Source organism: Empidonax traillii, unplaced genomic scaffold (genome assembly GCF_003031625.1).
Source record: "Empidonax traillii isolate 1590-97213 ecotype Southwest subspecies unplaced genomic scaffold, ASM303162v1 scaffold1270:size203758, whole genome shotgun sequence".
Classification (NCBI taxonomy): Eukaryota; Metazoa; Chordata; class Aves; order Passeriformes; family Tyrannidae; genus Empidonax; species Empidonax traillii.
The window spans coordinates 164,465-177,143 of NW_020956463.1; the positions used below are offsets into that span (position 1 = coordinate 164,465).

General features: G+C 43.2%; 1 protein-coding gene across 1 annotated transcript in view; it reads left to right on the forward strand.

The window, feature by feature from the left end:
• Positions 1 to 12,679, forward strand: part of LOC114069474 (corticotropin-releasing factor receptor 2-like) — a gene marked incomplete at its 3' end in the record, with an annotated part of 116,882 nt that overhangs the window by 80,009 nt on the left and 24,194 nt on the right. The window contains exons 4-5 of the mRNA XM_027906284.1: positions 3,924 to 4,009; positions 10,844 to 10,950. Of these exons, the coding sequence (XP_027762085.1) occupies positions 3,924 to 4,009; positions 10,844 to 10,950 (193 nt within the window). The remainder of the gene's footprint in view (positions 1 to 3,923; positions 4,010 to 10,843; positions 10,951 to 12,679) is intronic.

Genomic DNA, 12,679 nt, shown 5'->3' on the forward strand with positions numbered 1-12,679 from the left:
TGTATGTGATTATGTTGTAATCATTACCAAACCTGTATAAAAAACTCACTGTAACCTTACCAACTTGGAGCCTGTTTTCCCAGCACGAGCTGGCAGGCTGCCCGGCCGTTAATCAATAAATACCTTGACTGCTTTAGACATAAAACTTTGTCTAAACAGTTTTTTTATCTGCTCTTTTCTGGGCATCAGTATGCAAATGCACAAGAGTGAGACATTCTTGTAGTTATTTGGTTGTTTCTTTGGATATATTCAGAGAAGATCCATAAAATAAATAGGCTGAGCTGGACACTCATTCCCCAAAAGCTGGAGTCAGGGAGAATTGGCACCTAGGACTTCTCAGCAAGTGTTGCTTTTTTCATACATGGAATAGTCCCTCCTGTTCCTGCTGTGGGTGGCTGGTTGGAAGGAACATGAAATCCCAGTTCTGCTCCTGCCAAGGCTTTGCTGTAGTCATGCTCAGATCTTTTACCTCCCTTCCTGTCATGTGGCACAAAGTTTTTCAGGAGTGGAGATCCCTTTTACGACACCCTAAAGCCTGGAGGGGATGGAATACGTTTTCTGGAAGCTAACAGCAACCCAAGTGACAACCTGAGTTCTTCTGCATATTCCTTCCTATTCAGGGAGTTTCCTTTTTACCTCCTTGCCCACTCCCTGGACTGAGGGTTAAGCACAAGAAATCAAGTGCCACAAATCTACACCAAAAGGAAATCAGCATTTCCAAAATCAAGGAAGAGACCGTCGACTGAAGCAGGGAAATGAATATTGGATGATGTGTCAGAAGCTCTGTGGATAATGACTGAGTGTTGCCTGTGCCGTCATGAGTCATCTACTACTCATCATTGGTTTGCATGAACATTAAATCTACTCGTCCAGTTGTATTTTGTGAGTGAAAGTGCACACAGAGCACAAATAGCCACATGCTGTAACCACCAAATATCTCTTTATTTTGTGTGTTTCTTCCTTGGAACAAAGTCAGCAAGGAAGGAGAAATTATAAGCAGTGAAAGTATGTCATTTGTCAAAGAAAATGAGAATTTACACAATTGTTTTTCAGTTAGGAAAAAATAGTTCTAATAGCTCTGTTTCTTTCTATTTATAATTAGCTCTTGTTGCCCTAGAAAGATCATGTAACTGTTCTTTTCTTCCTGAGCATTCACTGTTTGTTTCTACAACGGAGTTCTCCATCATGATTCTTCCATTTTTTTCCTGATTTTTAGTGACAATCGTTAAGAAAAACTGAACTTAATCCAGTTTCTTTCCATAGACAGTGCTTCAAAGCTAAGAGCAGGAATGCTTCTAGCAGAAAGCACACTAATCCCAGTTCTCACTGGAAAACCAGGTGAGAAGGAACGTTTTTCAGCACGTTTCTGTGCTGAAAACTGCTGGTTTCCCTCTTCCTTTACATACCCTGTAGCAAGGGGACACATCACTTCCATTGCTGCCTCTGATGGAACCAATGTCTCTGTCATTTTTGGCATCTCTTCACTGCTTTGATCCCTGCCACAGCTCTGCATGTCCCAGAAAATCAACCTGTCATTGAGTCCAGTGCCTGCATTTCCTCATCTTCTCTGAGCTGCCTTTGACAGTAACCAGGGGTGTCAGGAAGCAGCTGTTTGTTTGCTGCTGCGGAAAACACCCAGATCATTACTTGAAGTTGCTGTTATTTTATCCAGGATCTCCTGTGCAGAGCTGTACCAGCACACACAGGAATTTTAGCACATGCCAGATGTGACTGAGTGTCTGTGAGCACAGTGAGCCTCCATCCAGTGCACGTGGGATTGATCCAATATCCTCAAGAAAGAGCTTGATTGATATCCTCAATCAAGGCTGCCATGGGATTCATCTGTGCGTCAGCAAGAGCTGCTTCCTCCAGGTGCCTTCAGTGAGACTCTTCCTCTCTGTTACCTCACTCACTAAATGAGATATTTCCCCTTTAAAGCGTTGGGTAAAAAGATCTGCGTGGTGTTATTAAAATAGATATATGAAAATACATTCAGTATGATCAGAAACTTGTTTTCCACGTGGCTATTAGAGCTGATGCTGTAAGACATTTGGAAGAAAGGAAGAAAGAAAGAAGACCTCTGATCTGGGATATAAATTAGTTATGACTACCAGAGTTTGGAATGAGATATTCCCAGAAGTCAAATCTACTTGCTGCTGTTGTTTCCGAGAAGTGGCTGATACTGGAGGAGATGCTGGACTAGAGAAAGTCAGAGTTTGATTTTTTCCTCCTCCTGTTCAGATAAGTCACCGTGTAGGAGATCTGGTGTGACAGCTCATAAACCCAGATAACTCGAAGTTCCTCGAAGAACTACCTTGATGTGGGTTGTATGTTTTAAGTCTTGATTGTGTTTGAGCTCTCCACACCTGAGCTGGAAAGGAACAGCAAGGGAAATGAAGAGTCAGAGTGAATAAAACCAGGGTTTGAGTGAATAAAATAAGGGTTTCACAGGAGCACCATCCTGGAATTGGGATTCAGTATCTGACTAAGCACCAGAAGTTCCCACTCAGTGTCTGGAGAGTCAGAAGTTTGTTACAGAGACTCAAAATCAGCAACTGGCCAAAGGATGGGACAAAGACAAAGGCTTTGAGGGATGTCAATTGGATCCCACCACCTAAATCCCACTCAGACTGTTTTGTTTTGTTTGGTCTTGTCACTCCAAAAAGAAACAGTGGAAAAAAATAACAGTAAAAAAATCCAGTGCTCAGTGTGGATATGGTGTAATCTGGAGCGTCTTGTTGCTTTTCATGTGGACTTTCCTTCTCTGTAAGAAAAAACACCTTTTCAAAAGTCTCTTTACCTCTTTTTTTTTTTTTTTCAAAGGCTGTTGTCTACAGAACTTTTAGAAACATTCAGTCTAATGCCTTTATTTGACATCTGATTTTCCTGAGGGCTGGGTGCTGCTCCAGCACTGAATGACCATGGCAAAGGCCCAAGAAGAAACTGGATAAAGGGCAGCAAAGAACATCATGAAGAGTTCATTAGGAAGTCGCCTGTATTTCTCCTTTGGGGATCTTTCTGAATTTCCTGTTTTATTTTAATTCTCTTGTTTCTAAGAAACAGTTCAAAATAAGAATGTAAAAAAATCTATTGCTTGGAATTGGATGTACTTCTGGTGAGTGGAGGAAGGTAGTTTGTACAGCAAAACTGCATAGTTTTCCCCTCAGAGTTCCTTGGGATGAAGAGGAATTCTTGCCAGAAATTGAACTCCCATCCTCACTCCCAATATTACTAAATGCAGTTCCCAGAGCTCCTTGGGGTTACATTGCAATTGGACATGAAATCTCTCTGCTTCAGTAAAGTAATTTCTGATTTTCACTTACATTTGGAGAGAACTGGAATGTTGGAAAAAGACCAGAGGTGGTTTCTTCTCCACAGACGATGGGTGAACACGTCCTAACCTAGATATATCCATTTCTGAAATAATTTTGGATAGATTCTTGTGTGCTGCCCCCCCCAGCCCATCTGTCCCCAGGTTGGGAGATGTGCTGATCTTGCTCCTCATGTTCTTTGCTGAAGTTTTCCCAGTTATGGTGTTGCACAGGAAGACTCCAGAAAATCAGCATCTCCGGGAATGTTTCTCCTAGTTTGCAGTAGGATAAATGGAAGGGCAATAGTTTACCTAGAGCAATAGTAGAGCTTTCTCTTGCAGCTTTCTTCTCCTACCTTTTCTGTCTTCTGAACTCACAGACTGTAAGAAAACATTGTCGATCAATACCTTTAAATACTTGTAGTCTGCCATTGTGTTTATGTTATTCATTTCTCTCCTCAGCGGGCTGTTCTAGTCCTCACAGAGGTGGGATAAGTTAATTTGCCTTGTAAATAATCTGTTCTGCTAATCTTTTCTCAAATCTGTGAGATTTCTAGGCTGTTTGAAGTCCAGCACAGAGTGTTCATCTCTCTTTTATTTTGGTCTGTACCAGGAAATGCCTACAGAGAATGCCTGGGCAATGGGACGTGGGCTTCCAAGATAAACTACTCTCAGTGTGAGCCTATTCTGGATGACAAGGTCTGTATTTTTCCCTTCATTCTTCTCAATGACATTTCTCATACGTGAATGCAAAGCTAAACTTAAGGTTAACGTACTAATTTGGGACTTTGGAGAGAGATTCCATTTCTGTCTCTGCAACAAAACCCCCCTGTGAATTTTGGCAAATCACTTGTCCTCTCTCCATATCCCCTGCTCACATGGTTTTTAAAAAAGGATGCTTTTTATCACACTCTGTCCCTGCTGATGTATGTTTATGCAGATTTTTCCTTGCTTTGTTCAGAGCCTACAGCTGCTACAGTAAATGTTAGTAATAATAACAGTAAGACCAAAAGCCTCTTTGGCACTAAAAAAATAAGTTTAACCAGCTGATTCCACCCTATACCTGTCCATTCTGAGGTCTCATCAACAACTGACCTTTACAGATCTCAATGTCATTTCTCCTTAAGCAAACATGTAAAGGGGCAGCCAGAGAAAAATACATAAAAAGCAGACTCAGGTCTCAGCTGCCTTTAAAAGATTGAACCAGCCTTGCATGATAGAGGAGTTTACAGATTGCAATTAGCATATGGGGTTAAGCTCCTTCCAAAAGGCTGCAAGCAATTATGCAAAGCCCTTTTCTTGTCAAATGTCTCAGCTTTTCTTGGAGGCATCACAGACATTCACCCTCACGCATTAAGCCTTCAAGCCTTTCACGCCAGGCTCTCTTCCTCTCCCTCCTGTTTTGAGTGCTGTGGTGGGGCAGGAGCACACACAGTCCTCGTGCTGTGTCTGCCAGGGGTGACTGTCCCCTCTAAGAATCAGGGTGCAGCCCAGCAGCTCGGGTCTGTTGAAGTTTTGGGGTTCATCCAGCCCATTCTCTGGTTGTAGTTGTGCTGTGCCAGTTGCAGGGGCTAGGGGGGAGAACAAGGTCCCACATTTAGCACTCAGGAACTCTCTGGAGTAGTGCTGTACCCCAAACAGCCAGGATGTGCTTTGTCTTAGGTCCAGAATCCATCCTGTGAGACCCCTGTGCTTGCTCAATGTGTGGGCTTTGAACCAGTGACTCAGAAAACAGGTAACTACACACACCAGCTGCTGAGGAGGAACCTGCTCTTACCCACTACCTAAGTTATTTGGTGGTACCCACATCCCCCCTCCTTTTGGCTCTAGAGGCTTCTAGAAATTAGGAAAAGATGTACCAATACCTGAGTGCCATCCAGAGGGGCGATCCAGCAGAGTGATAATGCTCTCATGGCAATTTAAACTGACCTAAGTTAGGACTACCCCAGTGCAGCCCCTCCTTACATTTCTTTCCCACTTAAAATGAAAAACTAATTCATTGCTGGGTCATTTTTGGGGATGATTCAGTTCCCTAAACCATTTTATTGCACTGTTGCAGGAGTGCTGGGGCCAACACAGGCACGGGGCAGTGCGAGCATGGGTGGGATTGAGGGGGACACACCGACCAGCTCTGCCTGAAATGGTTTATGTTATCACTCCTGTGAAACCACCCTCTTAAAAGTGAACAAGAAAGAGGGTGTGGAGCAGCCAGTGCTGGTTCAGAGAACGGGGAGCAGAGCTGGGTGAAGGTTCCTTATCTTTGATGTGTTTTAGCTGGCACAGGAAACCTGAGCTGATAACAGTGTGCTGTGCCTGCTCAGGAAAGTGCCGCTGCATTTTAATGGCCCTCCTCATGTGTTTGCATGACTCCAACAGGTGCTGTCTCTGCACCAGCAAATACAGAGGAGTTTTGTTTGAAAAGGCTGGAGAAGTGTTGTGACTAGAGGACAGGATTATTTGCCTTACTCTGTTTTTTGCTTTTAAAAACTTTGCAGCTATGGTGATAGCTTAAAACCACTCAAACAGCGTGTTTCTTAAACAGATGAAAGCGCAGATGTTCCCCCACCCTTGCTTACAGAAGCTTAAAATCTCATTTGTTAGATCTTCAGAGATTTGCAGCAAGCTTTGCAAATATTAATATTTGTGAATGTTTTTGAAATCTCTCATAATGCTCGGTGTTACAGATGAATACTTGCTTTGTGATCTCAAAAAAAAAAAAAAAAAAAGGAAAAAAAATCCCCACAGATTTTTCTAATGCTCCATTTTGATTAAAGGTGAGATTCAGGCACGCACATGTCTCTTGTTATTTATTGACTGAGCCTAGCAGATGATAAGCATCAGCCAGGAGGTGTGCCCTGTGATTTGTGTTTATTTTTAATACAGAAAACAGCACTGCTGTCAAGCTTGGCCACTCGCAGCCAGAGTGCTAAAGAATCACATGGTTTGACTCTGAATTCAGTGACTGATAGATGGGACAGGAGCAAGCCCCATGCCCAGGTCTACCTGCTTTATGGCAGAGTTTTGATCATGTAGCAAGGGAAATTTTAGGGGTTTTTCATCAGGTGTGCATTCAATCTCAGGGGGCATCAGCTCAGTGACACACGTTCCCTGGGTTAAATCAACACTCTACTTGTGGTCGAGACCTGTGGCAACAGCTGATAAAACTCTGCTCTGGGACTGATTTGCTCATAGATTCCCACTTTGGCTGGGATCTGATTCCATGGGTGGTGGAGTTTAAAATGTCCCTGTGTGTCTCCATGTACCTGGCAGGTGACAGTCCTTTGGAATACCTGTGCTCTTCAGGTCTTTTATGGCCAGAGAAGGGCAAGGAGATGGGGAAGGGTCTGGAGGACAAGTCTGATGAGGAGCAGCTGAGGGAGCTGGGGGTATTTAGCCTGGAGAAGAGGAGGCTCAGGAGAGACCTTGTCACTCACCACAACTGCCTGACAGGAGGTTGTAGCCAGGTGGGGGTTGTTCTCTTCTCCCAGGTAACAAAAGTGACAGGACAAGATAAAATGGAGTTGTGCCAGAGGAGGTTTAGATTGGATGTTAGGAACAATTTCTTCTCTGAAATGGTGGCCAGGCATTGGAAAGGCTGCCCAGGGAAGTGGTGGAGTCACCATCCCTGGAAGTGTGCAAGCACATGGATGTGACCCCTGGGGACATGGTTTAGTGGTGAACACAGCAGTGCTGGGTGAACGGTTGGACTCGATCTTGGAGGCCTTTTCCAGCCTTAATGATTCTGTGACTGAGCAGCAGCAGCTGGAGGTCAGTCAGCAGGGCCATCTGGGAAGCACAGAGCCTGCTGAGTGCACCTCAAGGGTCACTGGACATCTGTGTGTGCACAACTGCTTCTAGCCCTTGCTTCTGACATTGGGTGGATACCCAGGTGTTGGTGTCCTAACGTCAGACTGAATCTCACCCTCTGAACAAATAGTTGTCTTCATCTCCAGGCACAAGAATAAAGTACAGAAATAATTTTGATCAACTGGCTGCTTGATGGCACATCAAGCAAATGCAAAGATTCTTCTCAACCTACAAGCTCCTGTGTCGAAAGGACCTTTGCTTGTTAGAAGTAAAACGAGAGTCTCAGGCAGCAAAAAAAGTACATCTTAGCCTCCAAAAAGGGCTATAATTTAGGAACTTTGGTCTTGTCTATGCGGCCTAAGGCAGCTGGAAATGAATTTGGTTCTGCTGATGTTTTGAGGTGGCTTCAAGCTGCGTAGCTGAGTTAGCACCATGCTGGGCTTAAGCTAATATATCCTGCATAGGAGCACAGCCACACCAGGCACGGCTACGCAGCTTCCAGCTGGCTCAGAACAGGAAAGCAGTCAGAGGCGTCTTGGATGACAAAGATACTTCCCAGTGGCTTCTGAAAGTCTTTGGAGAGGAGATGTGGTGTCTTTAAACTGTGCTGGTGATGAGATCATTCTGGCAGCAGGAAGAAATCCAAAGTGACTGAACTGGCAGTGGAGTGCAGAGCCCCACAGGGAGGCATGAGCTGTAAACACTGGCAGGACCTGCCAGTAAGTTCTGTTAGAGGGAGAAAAATCCTTGTCAACTGGACTAAGAGTGCTGTCATTAGGTGGTCATTAAGTCAAATCATTGGCTGAATTGGTTTGGACAGGTTGGCAGTCACGTTCTGGCTAAAGCAAGGGGAAAAGTGCTCTAGGCAGAACAACTCTATGGTTAGCCTGAAATGTGGCTGCAGGGAGCCCACCATGCCTTAGATTTGCAGGGCTGGTGCAGGTAAAGATATAAGTATGTGCTTCCTCAGTTTACCTGGTAGAAGCTGGTGGGAGACACCTCTGCACTGTCTGGGGTAACATCATTGTTGTGTGTAATGGAAGAGGATTCCAGTGGTGTGACCTGCTGTGATCAGAGAGCAAGGCTGCTGGTGTCCAAACAACCTCTGGATTCCCCATCCCTGCAAGTGTCCAAGGCCAGGTTTGGATGGGGCTCTGAGCAACCTGGTCTAGTGGGAGGTGTCCCTGCCCATGGCAGGGGCTTGGAACTGGACGATCTTCAAGGTCCCTTCCAACCCCAACCATCCTGTGATTCTATGATCTCCTTTTCCAGCTCATTTCTAATGTTAAAACCCTCCTCCTGATCCCGAATAGAATTTATATCTTCATTTCAGTGAAGTGAAACATCTTCCTGGAAGCAGAAGAATATTGGGTAACAGTAGAAGGTTGTTGACATTTTAAATGTATTGGTCTTCACGAGGGCGAGACAGAAGAGAGTTATGAAAGTGTTTTACACAAACTGAGCTTTGGCCAACGTATGACTGATTCTGAGCACGTGTTTTTCAGCCCTGCAGGTTCCATCTTCAATTCTACCAGAGATGCAGATTGCATGTAGGCTGATGGAAAGTGATCTTACCACCCTGTCAGCTTAGTTTTTCATAGGCACCAAGGCAGTTCTCGTTTCTATGATATCTGAATTTGCCTTCAGGAAGCCTTGTTAGTGCCAGAAACTGAAAATATGAAAGTCGTGCCTGTTTTTTCCCTTCAGTGCATCAAACAGGAGCTTCATAATTTTATTTTTTCCAACTAATCTTCTAATGTTTTGAAACTTGAGTGAAGTTGAAACAGTGGTCAGGAGCCAAAGGATGGAGCTGAAGGGTCAGACTCAAAAGAGCAGGATCCTTGTCCTGGGAAAAGTGTTCTTCCAGAAGATATCTAGCACTACATGAGCAATTCTGAAGAAAGTTCTTGGTCATTTGGTTTAGTTTTAGGTAGTCCTGCAAGAAGTGGCGATTTGGATTCAGTGGTGCTGATAGGTCCCTTCCAGCTTGAGATATTCTGTGATTCCACGGCTTTATGAACTAAGCAGGACAGTAATTAAGCCATGCAGTTTACCAGGGCACTCCCTCAATAATACAGCATTGCACAGGTAGGCACATCAGGTCAAGTGTGTTTTCCTTCCCTTCAAGTGTCCCTGTGTCTTAAGGCTAAATAAAACTCAGTGTGGAATTTGGATTTTGTGGGGTTGTTTTGTTGGTTTTTTCTTTTCTCCCTCAAGGCAATTCACAAAATGGGCCTGTGGATGGGGAAGTTTATTTTAGGGGATTTTATAATGGACTCAAAAATACCTTGCATGGTTGAGTTCTGTCCAGAAGCAGCACATTACTCCATGTGCTGAAGATATAGGCAGGTTTCATCACAGAAATGACTCTAAGAGAGTTTTTTTGGCAAAGTGCTGGAAGATGCTATCTTCACAGAACAATGGAACAGATTAACTACAGCTGCTGGTTGTAGTTTCAGCCAAACATTCATTCAATGGCAAATTCCTTTGACTGGAATAAAATGTTAAGGGAAATTGTTAGGGGGAAAAAAAAAATGGAAAAAGGAAGTTCAACCAAAATTAGAAAACTGGTGCCATTTGTGGGATTTTGCTTTTATATTTTTGTCACAAAGGAGGAAATGTAGGTGGTTAGTTTTCAAGGGTCTCGTTCTTCTGAAGGAGGACAACATCCCGAATTGGGGGAAAGATCTGCTTACCCTGAAAAGAAACAAATGCCAAACATAATAAATAAGTATATTTTTCAGGAGGATTGGTTCTTTCAGTAGCAAACCTCTGTCCCTTTCTAAGCAGCTTCAGTATTTATCTGAATAGTGTTTTTCTACTTCATCCATCAGGGAAAGAAAGGAGATGCTTCTCTTTTCTGAAGCCAGCAGCAACCCACCAATAAAGAATGTTCCAGTTACCGCAAGGCCAAATTTTTGCTCATACCCCTAAATTCACTGATTTAGGTGGGAGCTGTTTTGTACCTAATTTTTTGCTTGCAGGATCAAGAACCTACCAGTAATCTCCCCCCATCCTAGGAAACAGACACCAACTCATGAAGCTTTATCACATACTTGGGTTGCTGCTAAAAGCAGCAGGATCTCTGGTTTGTCAGATTATCTCAGGACTGAAAGGACACCACCAGATTCCAGCTCTTTCAGGCTGCATTGGTTCTGCCCTTGGTTTGAAGGATAAGGATCGTAGCTTGCAAGGAATGCCCCTCAGAGGAAAATTTGCCCGTATGGAAAGGCCTTATTACTTCTTCTCACTGATTTTTTTGTATGAAAACCAAACCATTTGAGTAGGGAATTGGCATAGCCTGCCTCATAAAAATTGTGCTGTTTCCTAATAAAATAATGTTTTGTAACTTCTGAAACTCTGGGCAGATGTGTCTTTGGTAGCTTTGTGGCCCTAAAATGACATAGTTTTAAAATAGCATAATAATGAAAACAAGAAATCCTGATGAAATTTCAGGGAAAAATAAAAAAAGAAGTGGGGAGAAAATAACTTTTTTTGCAGATATTTGTAATAAACTGGGCAAATCCCACAGTGAAATGACACCAAACCTGTACTTCCGTGCCTGGGCAATATGTTTTGCTTTATATATAGACATCAGCCCTGGGGCTATTATATTATTATAAGGCTGAAATAAGTAATTACTGTTTTCTAAACTGATTAACTGTTCCTTAATGTCAGTGCTCAGAGATTCATGCTGATTTAATCCTGTTATCTCTTTACCTCCAGAGGAAGTATGCGCTCCATTACAAGATTGCTCTCATCATAAACTACCTGGGGCACTGTATTTCAGTAGGGGCCCTTATAGTTGCCTTTATGCTTTTCTTGTGCTTGAGGTGAGTAAATGTGTTTTGCATGCTTCTAACTTCCACGGGTGACACTTAACTGGGCTGCTCAGGCCCTCTGATAACTCTGTCCTGGTCTGGAAAAGTGGTGGTGGCTTCGATGTCCGTGGTTTTGTTGACTAACGCGCTGGATGGGCTGTGCTGGAGCCTTCTGTGCGTAGGAGCTGAAGCCTGTTTGTGCTCAGGGAGGGAACTGTGCATGATTTATTGATGCAGCACAAAAGTTTTGGTGAGCACAGAGCGCTTCATTACAGGGACACCGGGATTTGAGTCTGTCAAGTAGCAAGTTTGGGGGGACAAGTTTTCTTTTTTCTTTTTCTTTTTCAACGTAAGGCAGCGCATGATAACATGAGGCGTTTTGCATTCCCTGACAGATAATGCCCAGATCTAAAACCGAAGGAGATAGAACGAAATCTTTCTGTTTTGCTTTGGGTTAATTTTGATTTTTCTTTCATTAAAAGCTTAAGACGTTTTCTTAAATAACAAGGGGAGCATCATTAGAGGAGCTTAATCCCCACCAGTCCCCACGAAACGATGAATGCAAATCAAGGAGACTGCACAGGAACACTTGCCTGGCTCAGGGTACAGAAGGGAGTTTGGCAGGTCCAGTGGATATGTCAGTGAAAATTAGGTCTCCAGGGAAAAGAGAGAGGACAGGAGGAAAGGAAAATCAGTGGAAAGTAACAGGTAGATGTGCATCAGTCATCCAATGTATTGTAGGCACAAAGCCTGAGTCCACAGGGATATATTTTTGTAGGGAGTGTCCTGGTGGGTTATTTGTGTATTTTTTCTTGGATTACCTGACTGGTGTTCCTGTACTGTTTGTGCTGTGTTGTCTAAAAGAGTTCAACCTGAGTTTGGAACCACCTCCACTGAGTGCTGTGCAATGATAATTTCCTTGAGAGAAACCTTATTCTAATAACAGAGGATAAACTGCTGTGGAGGACCCCTCTCCCTCCCCTCCCCAGGTTTACAACTCAATTATTGACAGTGACCTCAGGGAAAGAATTCCTGTCTTCCTAGAGAGGAGCATCCCTGCAAAACCTTATGCAAAGTCTTCCTCTTGAACATTCCTAACAAGGTCTTTTCTACTAACGATACAAATCTTCTTGCACTCCAGTATCTATAAGCAGAATAATCTATGCTAATGGGAAGGAAAAAAAAATTTAAAACATTCAGTGGGAACTTTTATGATGCATCAATTTAAACTTCTATTTCAAGCCTTCTACTGTGCATATAAAGCTGATTCCCATAGTGCTTGGAGACCTGAATTAATTTACACTGAATAAAGAACGCAAATTATTCATTGTAATTATATTCCCTGCTTCTATGCTGAATCTTTTACAAATGCTTGAGTAAATAACACAAAAGCAATTAGATAAGATGGTATAAATGTATCCAGCTTTGAACACAGAAGTGGCCCAGCTGATCTCTTTTAACTTGTTCTTCTGGTATTTAAACTTTGACTTTAAGATTTAAATTTTCCAGTCAGCTTCAGCATTGAAAACAACAATGGAGTAGCAGCAATTAAGCACTTCCCTGTACATGCTGGGAATGAAGATAGTCTGTCTTTTCAAATTCCCATTGTATCATGCAAAAAATGTCCGGTGTCCAGCCAGCATTAACCAGCACGAGATACCTCAGTGTCTGTCGAGCTACATCTGCTTTCCAAAGTTGCAGAGATGCTCCAGTGAAGGCAGCCCAGGCTCATGTTTCATTA